Below are 12,992 nucleotides of genomic sequence, written 5' to 3' on the forward strand. Positions count from 1 at the left end.
ACTAGAACCATGCTTATCACCCCGTACTAGAATCAACACAAAATGGATCAAGGACCTTAATATCAGACCTGAAACTCCAAAGCTAGTACATGAAAGAGCAGAGAATACTCTGGAAGTAATAGGTATAGGCAAAGACTTCCTCAGTAGAACCCCAGCAGCCCATCAACAAAGGGAAAGGATGGACAAATGGGACTACATGTAATTAAAAACTTCTGCACAAAAAAAAGAAATGGTCTCTAAACTGAAGAGACCATCACAGAGTGGGAGAAAATATTTTCTAACTATATATCAGACAAAGGACTGATAACCAGAATATATAGGGAACTCAAAAAATTAAACTCCCCCAAAATCAATGAACCAATAAAACAAATGCAGTAATATTATTAGACATGAGTCACACACTAAGGGGAGAACACATACAGGAGGAATAGGGAAAGGCAGGAAACCCAAAACTTGAAAGTGTTTGATGTGCCCACTGTAGAGGAGCTAATATAGTAACCTTAAAATGACAGAGGTCAATATGGGAAGGTGACCAGGAAGTAGTGAAGTGGTCTGGTAGAGATGAATAATTAGGGCTGTAATACACATGTTCATGGAAGCAATGCTAGGAATCTCTCTGTATACCTATCGTTACCTCAAACTAGCAAATACGCTAGTCTTTCTTATTATTGCTTGTGTTTTCTCATCAACAAAATTGGAGAAGAGGGCAGAACAGGTTCTGCCAGGGAGTGAGGGAGTGGGAGTGAAAGGGAGGGGGTGGGGGGCAGGAGGAAGAGATGGCCCAAACAATGTATGCACATAGGAATAAATGAATAAATAAAAATAAACATTTCAAGTGATTGTAATGTCAAAAAAGTTTTTAAAAAAACTAAATGTAAGTAGTGAAACCCTAAAATGTTTACTAAAATGGTCATATATTTAGGCTGCAAATGTTAGAATATTTTTAAAGAAAAAAACACATACGCATAATTATTTTCTATTGTTTAGAACATACATTTCTCTTATTTGTGACGCAGATTAGCAATGCAAGCTTAACCACTGTTCTTTTGCTTTGGTTTTGTTGCATTCTAGCAAATCTCTTAATAGAAGAAAAGCACCTTTTTTTTTTTTTTTTTGGAAGAAACCAGGCCTTAGTCCCAGTATGACTAAAGCTGTACAAGTCTGTCTTCTCTTCTCCACCTCTACAACTCCCATGACCTATCCTTTCAAGGCCCACCTAATTGATCTTGCACCACGATTGAGTGCAAGTAAGAGCAAGGACAGCACACAGAAGTCCCAGGATACATATATTTTAAGTAACATCATCCTACAGAGATCTCTCCCAAAGTTCCAATAGCATTCTATTCCCCCACTTTGTCACCACCCCTTTCACACACACTCACACACACACACTTAATCCTCTGCTTGAAATCTTTATCTACTAGTCTCACCAACCACTTTCTTGTTCAGTCATGGGTTTATTTATTAGTCAATGCTCATTCAATCATTAAGATTTTTATGTGCCAGACCTTACCTTAGCTGCTAGGTGGAAGGCAGCGACCTTCCTTTCCTGCCACAAAAAAACCCCTTCTTCTGGATTCACCACCAACATGCTGGGCATGAGGTTGAGTTACATCTCTACTAAAGTTAAAGCAAGGATTTCAAGCAATCAGCTATGGAGGGCTCTCAAGTGTGGGTAGGAATATAAATTACTGCAGCCCGTATGAAGAACAGTAGGAAGCACCTCAAAAAAAATTGAAAATAGATCCAGCTATCCTACTTCTTGGTATACATCCAGGAAGATGAAATAAGCATACCAAAAAGATACCTGTATGTCCATATTTATTACAGCACTATGCACTAAGATATGGAGTCAGCCTGATGAATGAATAACTTGTGAATAAATTATTATTCAGCTAGAAAGAATGAAATCCTGTCATTTGCAGAAAAATGGATGGAGCTGGAGAACATTACATTCCATATCATGAGGCAGACACAGAAAGAACAGTATTGTATGTTCTCTCTCATATGTGGAAGCTTTAAAAAGTAAATGTGAATATATTTCTAAGCAAAAAAAAATTAAGTGCATAAAATGCACTGTGTAAAAAAACAAGAGGAAATAAAATGTAAAGGATAAAACAGAGATTGATGAAAATATCTACTTTTAGAAGAGGGTGAGAACAAAGTGGAAGGAAAGCATGGGAGTGGGACATTTTGAATATACATTTTTTTAAATTTTGATTTTTTCCAACAAGTAAACTAAGTTTGCTAAATTCACATTTCAGTCACACTAAAATTTGTAGCAAAAAAGACATTAAAATATGTAATAAAGGGCTGGCAGAGTGGCCCAAATGGTAGAGCAACTGCCTAGCAAGTGCAAGGACCTGAGTTCAACCCTGAGTACTACAAAAAAAAAAGTATATTTTTAAAAAGTGTAATAAAATGACAAAGAAAATGGGACATGAATGTAAAAGGAGGACTATGGTTGGGTAGGATCAGCAGGAGGAAGGAGAGGGAGAAGAGAGCCTCTGGGAGGTGAAGAAGTTTGAAGTATATTGCATGTATATGTATGAAGAAAGCATCAGGAAACCCACCAAATACTGTTTAAAAGGGGGAGGAGGATTAAGGGAATACAATATGGAGGTGAACTTGTTCAGAATATAGTATAATACATCTGTGAAACTTTCACAGTGCAATTCCTTCTACTAATGATAAAACTTAAAAAAAAAAATCTATTTTAAAAGTCAACCTGAAAGTAGAATAGTAAGTAGTACAGATCAGGGAGGTTGTGGGGGAAGGTGGGAAAAGAGTGTTTTGATTTGATTAGTGTATATTGCATGCATGTATGGAGATATCACATTGAATCTCACTAATATGTGCAAGTAATTTGTCAAAAAATTTTATTGTATTTTATTATCATATAATAGTAGTATAGGGGGATATATTGTGATAGTCACATATGTGTTTAAAATATATTTTAGTTAGATTTACCCCCTCCATTGTTCTCCCTCATCCCTCCTCTCTCCTTCTCAGAACAATTTCAATAGGTTTCACTTTTCTGTTTTCATATATGTATCATATTTTTAAATTATCATACATTAATGATGAGAAGATTTCATTGTGATAATTTCACACATGCATACAGTGTACACTGAACAAGTTCACTCCTTCAATTATAGTTTTATTCTCCTCCCTCTTCACATTTTTTCAAACATTGGCTGGTGGGTTTTGTTGTGTTGTCCACTAAATGAACACTTTCCCCCTAGCCAAGACATTTTGACTCAGCCCATCTGCTGTCTGCCTTGATGAGCTAAGCTTAAGTTTACATGAGCCTTCAGGCTTTTGACTCAGATGGAGTCAGGTAAAAGCAGCAACATTTCTTTTCATGAGGTTTTTTTCTCAGAGCTTACCTTTACCTTCCAAGGATGGCAACTATAGGTTATATTATACTTCTTCCTCAGTTAGAGGTGGCCCAGAATACTTGCCTTAAGAGTTTCAGGAAACAGAGACATAAGACTTTCCTTTTCTTTTCCCCTACTTCACCCTAAACAACAATTCTTTCAGTTTGGACAAGATTTCTGCCATTGAATGGGAGCAGAGTAAAGAAACAGGGGGACCTGAAAACTTTACAACCCATACCTAGAGATTAGGATGTAAATCACAGGAACAAAGTTGTTCCCAAAAGCTGGTCTCATCTTTAAGCCACATGCCTGTAGCTTAAAGGTGAACAGGCTGACCTAATTGTTCTGAAATTCAGGCAGAGATTGTTTCTCTAGGTCTCTGAAAAGCTGCCACATTGAATCTCTGACATTTAAATATATATATCACAGGCATTTTTACCATTATGGTGTGGCTATATATACCCTTTTCTATCCTTCACTGTAAGAGATCATAAATGTTTTATGTTTACATTCCCACTCTGCTAAAATTCTTTAACACAATTTTGTATGTATGCATGAACGTGTGTGCATAAGGTATGTCCATATGAAAGTACATTAAGTAGATACACACTTTGCATTTGTGCTTTTCCAACCAGTGTGTGCTCATGGGCACATCTCTGTGTATATATACTGGAATTGACTTATAAATTATAACATTTTTAACCTTCTAGAAGTACATAGGTAATGGAAAGCATCCATGAATGCAAACAAGAATCTGGTTTGAGATGCTGGGGTCACCTCCTGTGACTTAAGTAACTCCTTACTCCGTGTCTTTGTACATAATGGTTCAACAAGAACAGTCTTCCCTCCCCCTTCGAAACTTCATCTACTCCACTCTTGCCACTTTTCAGGTGCTATCCCTGAGTACACACTCACAGAAGCCTTTGCTATCTTCCCAGGGTAACAACCAGACCCCCTCTATGCTATTTCTCATCCTTTTCTTCATAACACTTATACTTTGTAACTATGTGTAATGACTATTCTTCATACATCCAGGCAACAGTTCCTGAAATCATATCCTAAACTTGTGAGGACAAAACTGTCTCTATTTTACTCACATTACATTCATAGCTATTAGGAGGTACTGGATTTTTGAGCTAGAAGTTGCAAGAAATCTACTCTCTGTATTCATTTACAAAAGAACGAATCTCGTTCTCGGTGATATTTGGGAATCATAATATACATCTTGCTGCTCTGTGTCTATCCCCTTAGGAAATAGGAGCAAATCCTAAAAGCCATCTTTGGATAGTTTTCAGGAGCAAGAAACTGTGTCCATTATTCAGTCAGGCTGGTAGTAGGGAACTCCCCCCAAGAAAAAAAAGACCACATGGTTGCAGCTCTGACAAGACACAAAATCTGGAATACTTCTGGAAGGCATGGGAAAACTTCAGTCTTCAGCCTTCAAACGGTTGCTGCAAAATTGCCTCCTCTGTCTCCATGGTTCTGTTTCTTCTAACTGCAAACCTTTTGGTTTCCCCTCCAAGTCCTTCCTCCATAGAAACAGCCCTTAACAACAACTCTTCTCCCATATGCTCCCCTTTTTTCATAGCCCACAAAAATCAGACTCAGGCAGCAGCTGACACTGGAGATTGGATGTAATTGCATCTCAAGACAGGCATACACAGAGCTCAGACAGGGACCCCACAGTAGCAGAGTGGAGAGAGTAGTTGAGTCACACACAGCCCACCCACTCTATTTCTGGCTTTTAGTCTTCCTCATTGACTCTGGATCAACATCGTCTCCACAGTAAAGAGCATCGTAGTAAATTTGGTTTATAGTGCAGCTGTATTCAAGAAAGGGAGGGCTAGGGTAATAGGTTATGGGGGAAAGGAACAGAGGAAAAGACATGTTCTGAATAACTAAGGCTCCTATGACTGCCTCAGCTTCTCCACAGCAGCATCTACATCACCCCCTGTGGCAATGAGGGCTTGAAGATTGGCTTCAGAATTCAGAAAGCCCATGGCCCGCAGTTGCTCGAGTTGCACCTGAAAGTGAGCTTCAGGCTGTAGTTGCTGGGAATTGGTGCTAGTTAAGGCTTGTAACATCTGGAGAAAAGAAGTGGAAGGGAAGCCTAGCTCTGCAGAACCCTGTGCTGGTGAAACCTGAGGAGCTGGGGCTAGGTGTGGATCCTCAGATATAAGGGCACCTTCTCTAGACTCTGTACCTTCTGCCGCACTACCCAGCCCTACTAGCCAAGGCATGAACCACAGTAGGAGATGAGGCGCTTCAGTAGCCAGGACTTGCAGACCCTGCTCAATCTGCAGCAGGGCTTGCATGGCACGTGGGTTTTCCATGGCTGACTGAAGGTGTAGCAGTAACGGAAGATGTTGGTGCATCTCATCCTGCAACTGTGGGACCTGATTCATGCCAGCTGTCCTCTGAGATCTTGAATAACCTGGTGAGAATAACCAGGGAGGCTCAGAGACTCCAGAAGTGGCTGTCATGGGGGATGGTGGTGAAGGAACAAATGGAGCCCTGTTGGTAGAATCTCCTAGCCCAGAAACAAGATCAGGCATGCTGGTGCTGTGACCAGTAGACCCCTTCCCTGCACCATCTTGGCCTCCACCTTGTCCAGTACTGCTCTCTGGGGAGTATTGCAGGAAAGCTGGGCAGGAGGACTTTCCCTTGATTGCTGACTCCTTGGGAAGAGGCTGACCTGACCCAGCTTCCTGGGATGATGGTGAACTTGGGGGAATTCTGTTTCCTGGTGGTGGTGGTTCTTGGCTGGGGCTGGGGGCAGATGTAGTTCCCTGCAGATAAGGCCCCAGGGACTGGGGAATCTCATGTAATTGCTGGAAATAATCAAAAAACCCTATGTTACCAAGAAAATTTGGAACCCTATTTCTAATTTCAGATGCATCCTGGTCCCCAGGCTGCCTTCCTTGCCTACCACCTGAGCCTCCATATGTGGAAGTCCAGGGGTTAGGGAGAGGGTCACAATTCTCTGTCCTTGAAGGTTGACTGTTGGTGGTGGTGGCATTAGAAGTGGTAGTAACAAAAGGATTACCACCAAACTGCTCCTGTACTGCATTAAGCATTGGGTCCATAATATCTGTGTACATAGTACGAAGCACATTGTAGCCACCAGGGATGCTCTCCAGGTTACTGAGTGCCCGATCCTGGCTACGCATCATCTCTTGCATCATGGCAGGGTTATGTAGAAACTCCAGTGTCTGTCGCATGATTTCAGGATTGTTAAGAATATGCCCAATCTCAGGGTTGTGCTGGATCAACTGCTGTATATGAGGATTGTCAAGAACCAGCTGGTGCACCAGGCCCGTGTTGGACAGCAGACCCTGGATGAAGGGGTCATCAATGAGCTGAGCTACAAACTCAGGCACTGATACATGCTGCCACATCAGTGAGCTTGGCTGATCAGGGAAGCTACCAGAGGTCAGGCCCAGCCCATTGAGACCTGTAAGGACACCTAAGCTGAAGGTAGGATGCACATCCGCTGGGTAAATGGAACTTGCCTGAGGGAGTGACCCAGGACTTGTGCCTAGGTTAGGGACTGAAGCAGTTGGGCATTCAGTGCCCAAGGTGCGGCGCTGCATCTTGATGACAAGATGAACAGTGAGGCCATCTCGCACTCCACACTGTGCCAGTGAGTCTGGGTCCTTGAGGATTTTTCCAGCAAAGATTAGGACCAGCTGATCAGGATGGGCCTTAAAGCGCTGTGATATCTCTTTCTTCAGCTGCAGGATGGTGCATGTGTCTATAACTGAAAAATCCTCCTTATCCTTGGGTGTCTTCACTGTCACCTTGATGAGGTGGGGATTCTGAGCTGATGCTGGGCTGTCCTGTGGCAGAGCCTCTCCACTTTTGGCCATGGTGGGCAGCAGGAGACCCAGGTCTGTGGGGACACAGCTGTGGGAATGGGAATGGGAGACTAAAATCATCCTTTTTGGCAGTGGTGAAAGTAGAAAAGTTGAGCATGAAGATGGTCTTGAGTTTCAGGGTAAGGGAAACTATAGGGTCCACAGGGAAGGAGTGATAAAGTCCCTAAGATAGGATGTTTTTGGAGAACTGTGCAATTGAGAGCTATTGGGATCAGGGGAGGGAAATTTGGGACCCAGAAACAAAGGTCTTCAATTGATAAATGAGGAGGCAAAGGTAGGAAGAAAGGTCCAATCTGGGGAATACATACCAATCAGCTGTGGCCCCGTCCTTCCTCTTATGCAGGGCTCCAAACCGCCCTCATCTTGCTGCACAGCTACCCCTTAGGCCTTCTGGGCCGGAACCCACTCCATCAGGTCACCTCTGTGACCTCAGTCCTGACATCACAACCTCACGCAATGGATTCTGAGGATTCCTCTAAGGTCTCTGGATCCCTGGGTTGTTTGAACGGTTGTTTGTTTTTGAACAACTTTATATATATTTGAGATGTATCTCTTATTTTATATCTAAATGGAGGTGTGCGAAAGTAGCTAATTATAAGTCTAGAGCTCATCAGCATTTAAAGAGTACTTAAGATCATGGACTGATCAAAATTAGCAAGTTATTGAATACAGAGAAAGAGATAGAATTATGGCTCTACAACATTTAGAAGTCTAGAAGATCATAAGAATTCAGAAGAATAGAACAAATAAAACATTAAGGCAGAAAAGAGAAAGAGATATAAAATGAAGAATTTCAGAAAAGAAAGAATAACCAACTCTATCAAATTATACTGGTAGGTCAGTAGAATGAGGACTAAGAATTAACTGCTGCATTTGATAAAAGAGAGAGCAGAAGAACATTATGGGGCCCACTATGGCACAGTGGTGGAGGCCAAAAGCTTAACTAGAGCGAGTTTAAGAGCAAATGCAACTTTAATAGCTGTTGATACATGTATGTAAATATACATGTGTGTAAATATATGCAGGAAACCATCATCATAATCAAGATAATGAACACATTGTAACCCCCAAAGTTTCCTTGTACCCCCATTTTGGCCTTTCTTTCCCACTTCTATCCTCCTCCTCCCCAAAGAGGCAACCACTGTTCTGTTTCTGTAATTGAGATTAATTTGCATTTTATAAATTTTTTAATGAATAGAATAGTACAGTAAGTACTCTGTGTGCTGCCTAGCTTCTTTCATTCAGCATAATTATTTTAGCTTTATCCATGTTCATTATTTTATTATCAATAGTTCATTATTTTATTGCTTATCCTATAATTTAGCCATCCATATATCATAATTTGTTTCTGTGGATAGATATTTGGGTTGTTTCCAGTTTGGGGTTGTTTCAAATAAAGCTGCTATTTACATTCATGTACCAGTCTTTGTACATAAACATATGCTTTCTTTATCTTGGTTAAATTCCTAGGAATAGACCATATGGCAGTTTTATGTTTAAGTTTTTAGGAAACTTCCAAGCAATTTTACATTCCCTCCAGGAATATAAGAGCATTCCTGTTCTTCACCCTAGCCAGTATATCAAATGGTCACTCTTTTCAACTTTGCAATTCAAATACTGTGTAGTTGTATTTCACTCTGGTTTTAATTTGCATTTCCCTAATGGTTAATGACATTGACTATCTTTTCATATACTTAATGGCCATCCGCATATCTTCTTTTTTTATTGTTGTGCTGGGTGGGGGTACATTTTGTGTATATCTTCCTTAATAAAGTGTCTATTGAAATAAAAAAAAAAAAAAAATAAGAGCAAATGCAAGCAAGTGTCAACGGCTCATGCCTATAATCTTAGCTACTCAGAAAGTAGAAATCAGGAGAACCTCGATTCTAAGCCACCCAGGGCAAACAGTTCTCAAGACCCTATCTCAAAAATACTCAACAAAAAAAAGGGCTGGCAGAGGCTCAAGTGGTAGAGCACCTGCCTGGCAATCTTGAGGCCCTGATTCAAACCTCAGTAAAAACATCAAAAAAAAAAAAAAAAAAAAAAAAGCAAATGCAATGGAAAACAAGAGAATAAGAGTATTATAAATGAGAAATGAAAAGTGATGGCTAAGTTGGATGAGGGACTTTTTTGTGTTCCTCATTTTGTTCTTGAGACTAGCACATGTTTTATTTTGATAGGAACATTCCAGTGGTGGTGAGGGGAATGATGCAGGAAAGAAGGAAAACAATTACAAGAGTAAATCCTCAAGGACTAGAGGGCATGGCTCACCGGCAGAGCACTTGTCTAGCGTACGCGAGACCCTAGGTTCGATCCTCAGTACCACAGAAAAAACAAGTCTTTGAGTAAATAGGTTAGAGATATTGGAACCAAATGTCCTAGTGGGGAGCTTGACTTATGCTTATGAACATGACAGCTCATCAGTTATAAAAGAACGGAGATCCAAGTGTATAAGGTACAGATGTTATTAGTTGGTCATTTCGCAGTGGACACTTGTAGAAGTCCCTTTAAATCCTTTGGTCATCTTGTTAACATAGGTTAAATATCATGTGAGATTTAGAATAGAGGAGAGGATACTAAAGATTTGAGACAAACAGGAAAGGTATGAAATGGCCATCTCAAATAACAGAGTCGACTAAGACAACAGGTTACCCTGGGTGGTCCCGGACCAGCAGCACCCACATCAGCTGAAAATTTAATAAGAAAAATTTAAGCCGCATTCTAGACTGTGTCAAAATCTTTGGAATATGCTGAGAAATCTGTATCAACACTGCCTCTTGGTGATTCTGATGTAGATTCTAGTGAGAATCGTCGACTGGAAATACACAATTAAGATTACCAAGAAACTTAAATAAAATTTTAAGTTTCTTAAAATTTTGGTAATAAACTTAAATAAAATTATTCAGCAGTGTTGTGTGCTTTTCTCTGCCTATGCAGAGATTAGTCAGAGTTGGATATAGTCATGATGAGTTTACTTGGTGATTATTATACAAGAATGATATTAATGGATCATAGAGGATTTTTTTTATTAGGATATATTCATTGTAGAGGATATTCATTGTAACAATCACAAGTACATTGATAAGACGGTCCCCACTGTCTCTCCCCCGTACCCCCTCCCACCCCTCTTAAAGAAGTTGCAAAATGTTTCATTGCTCTATTTCACATAAGTATATGAAGGCCATCAACCATATTCCCTCACCTTCATCTCCTTCATTCACTCCCTCCCACAAGTACCCCCCAACACACACTGTACCAATATTACAATCTTATCGTTCATTATTAATTCTTAAATCAATGTTCATAGGGTTTTCTTGGTGTATCCCTGCTATGAGTATGTTTTAATTTGGTCCATTCAACCCCGTCCATTACTCTTATGGAGTAGTCTTGAAGCTAGAGAACTTGGATCAAGAAGTAGTGAAGAGGGTGCAAGAATGACATTTATCCCCTTCTAGGACCATCGAAAATGAATCGTCAACTCTGTTGAAGCATCAGTGTCTTCAGTGGACAGATACCTATTACAGCAAACAGGTAAGGAAGTTTTGGAAAGACAATTGGATATACGAGGGTCTTGCTTTTGCTAAGTTTTGGTAGACTGGAAAGGTTGGAGAACTGGTGATGATAAGCAGAAAATGAGTAAGATGAGAGAATTTTCAGAGCATAGTGAGATGAAAACAAGAAAGCTGATGACATAGTTCTGGGTGTGGTGATTCGTAGCTGTAATCCCAGCACTCAGGAAGCTGACACAGGAGGATTATGTGTTACAGGCCAGCCTGAACAACAGAGGGAGACCCTGGAGACAGTGTCTCAAAAAATGGCATGGAGCGTTTGGATTATTTTTATATAAAATGAGGTAAATAGGGTGTAAGTGTTAATCAGATTAAAAGACACGTGCTAATGGAGAAATAAATGTTGATATTAGCTATCATTTTTCTCTTGGCACTTATCTTTTTGGCCAGTTATGGTAGTGAAATAAAGTTTTCAGTAGTTGGCTTGTTAGAAGCAATAGAAACATTGTGGACCTGTCCTTCATTCCTGCTGATGGTTATATCTAGGTTGGGGATGTGTAGTATGTGAGGAGTTCATAAATCTCTGTATTCCCTTTAGAAACAGATTATTTCTCACCACCTCTGCTGATCCCACTCCACGTCCCAGACACTAGCATCTTTCATTAGCTCTATTGCAAGAGCAGTTTCCCTGCTTTCCTGTTTTCCTCAACCACATTCAATTTTTCACTTAGCAGCCAAACAGATAAATTGAGTTACAGTATTCCATTCCTTTGCTCACTAGTGAATTTTCTTCTTCAGAATGTACTCTTTATGGGATTTAGAATTTTTAAGGTACAACTTTATTTATTTGATCTCATTTTCCTTTTTTAATAAAAACAATTATTTGTAAAATGTGTGTTAATATTAATTAAAATTAGTAAAGTTTTCTAGCAAACTCCAGAACTACATTGAAAGCTTAATACAAATGAAAAACTATTTGGAAGACAGTCAAGGAAACATATCAAAGAAAGTGTTGGTTTCTATGAAAATAAAAATGCAAGATGAGGAACATTGCTCTCTGTGCAATTGAATGAGCCATGGGAAATGAATCACCCTTGGATTTTAATTTCAGGGTTTTTTTTTTTTTTGATTTTGTGATCTATTTGAATGTGTGCAATTAATATGCCCTCCAGTTGACTATTACATTCATAGTAAAAATGTGAAGTTCTCACCAGATCTACAAAGCTTTGCAGTCCCTTTTATGTGCTCTCCCCTTTTAGTTCATTCCACTTCAGTCTCCTTATGACTCTTCAAACACATGGGCAAACCCTACTTTTACTCTTGCACAGTCTTCTCTGCCCTTTTAGGGATATGCATTTTCAGATTCCATTTCCTTCTAATTTCACCTCAAACAAATGTCATCTTTTCAGAGGTGCCTTCCCTGATCACTCTGATTAGAATAGCTAATCATGATTCATTTTTCTTCATGGCACTTGTCACCACCTAATATATCAATAAGTTAATTTGAATACTTTCTGTGTCTCCACAAAAATAATGTCCATAAATAAAAGATGTTTGTTTTGTCATTGCTATTTCTTCAGTGCCTAACATTGTGTTGATTTATTAGTTGTAGAAAGAGCTTATTGTTTAATAATTGAATAATTGAACAATAATTGGTTGTGTATCCTGCCAGGCTGGGGTACTAAGAAGGGCTTTGGCCACTGTGGAAAGTGCAAGCTGCAAACTGAAGATATGAAGGGTGTAATACTCATGGGTGTCATGTCCCCTGGAGGGCTGGATTTGTAATGAGTGCTATATGCAGTGAAGATGGTGGCAGCTGCATCTCTCTTTGCTAAAGGAAGAATAGCCACAGCCCATCAAAGTTCTATAATCATGGCAACTGCAATTAGTACGAGGCTCCAGTTGTAAGTACTTATCAAGACCTGGTCCACATGTGAATTCTTCCTACTCTGACCCATCAGGTCATTCTTCTTTCACTTTCAAACTTAAACAATGCAGGTTTGAGGAATTGATGATGAAATATCAACCTTTACAACTAAATGTTTGAGTCTGTGTAGTATTTCCTTCTCTACAGGTAATTTATGATAGTGTTCACCTACACATGGGTCTGTGTTCACATGTCTCTAGGTATTTATGTGTAGCTGTGTACCTGTATACATATGTCATAGGCTATATATATTCTTATATATATATGAACATTATATGTGTTATAGGGATTCTTTTTA

The 12,992-nt window shown here is 39.7% G+C and overlaps 1 protein-coding gene across 1 annotated transcript; it reads right to left on the minus strand.

The window, feature by feature from the left end:
- Positions 1–5,287: 5,287 nt before the first annotated feature.
- On the minus strand, positions 5,288–7,318 carry Ubqln3 (ubiquilin 3). The gene has a single exon (XM_074066920.1). It carries the CDS (start codon positions 7,316–7,318, stop codon positions 5,288–5,290), a length of 2,031 nt encoding a protein of 676 aa, XP_073923021.1.
- Between the last annotated feature and the right edge of the window lie 5,674 nt (positions 7,319–12,992).

The sequence above is a fragment of the Castor canadensis genome, chromosome 1 (genome assembly GCF_047511655.1).
Source record: "Castor canadensis chromosome 1, mCasCan1.hap1v2, whole genome shotgun sequence".
Taxonomy (NCBI): Eukaryota; Metazoa; Chordata; class Mammalia; order Rodentia; family Castoridae; genus Castor; species Castor canadensis.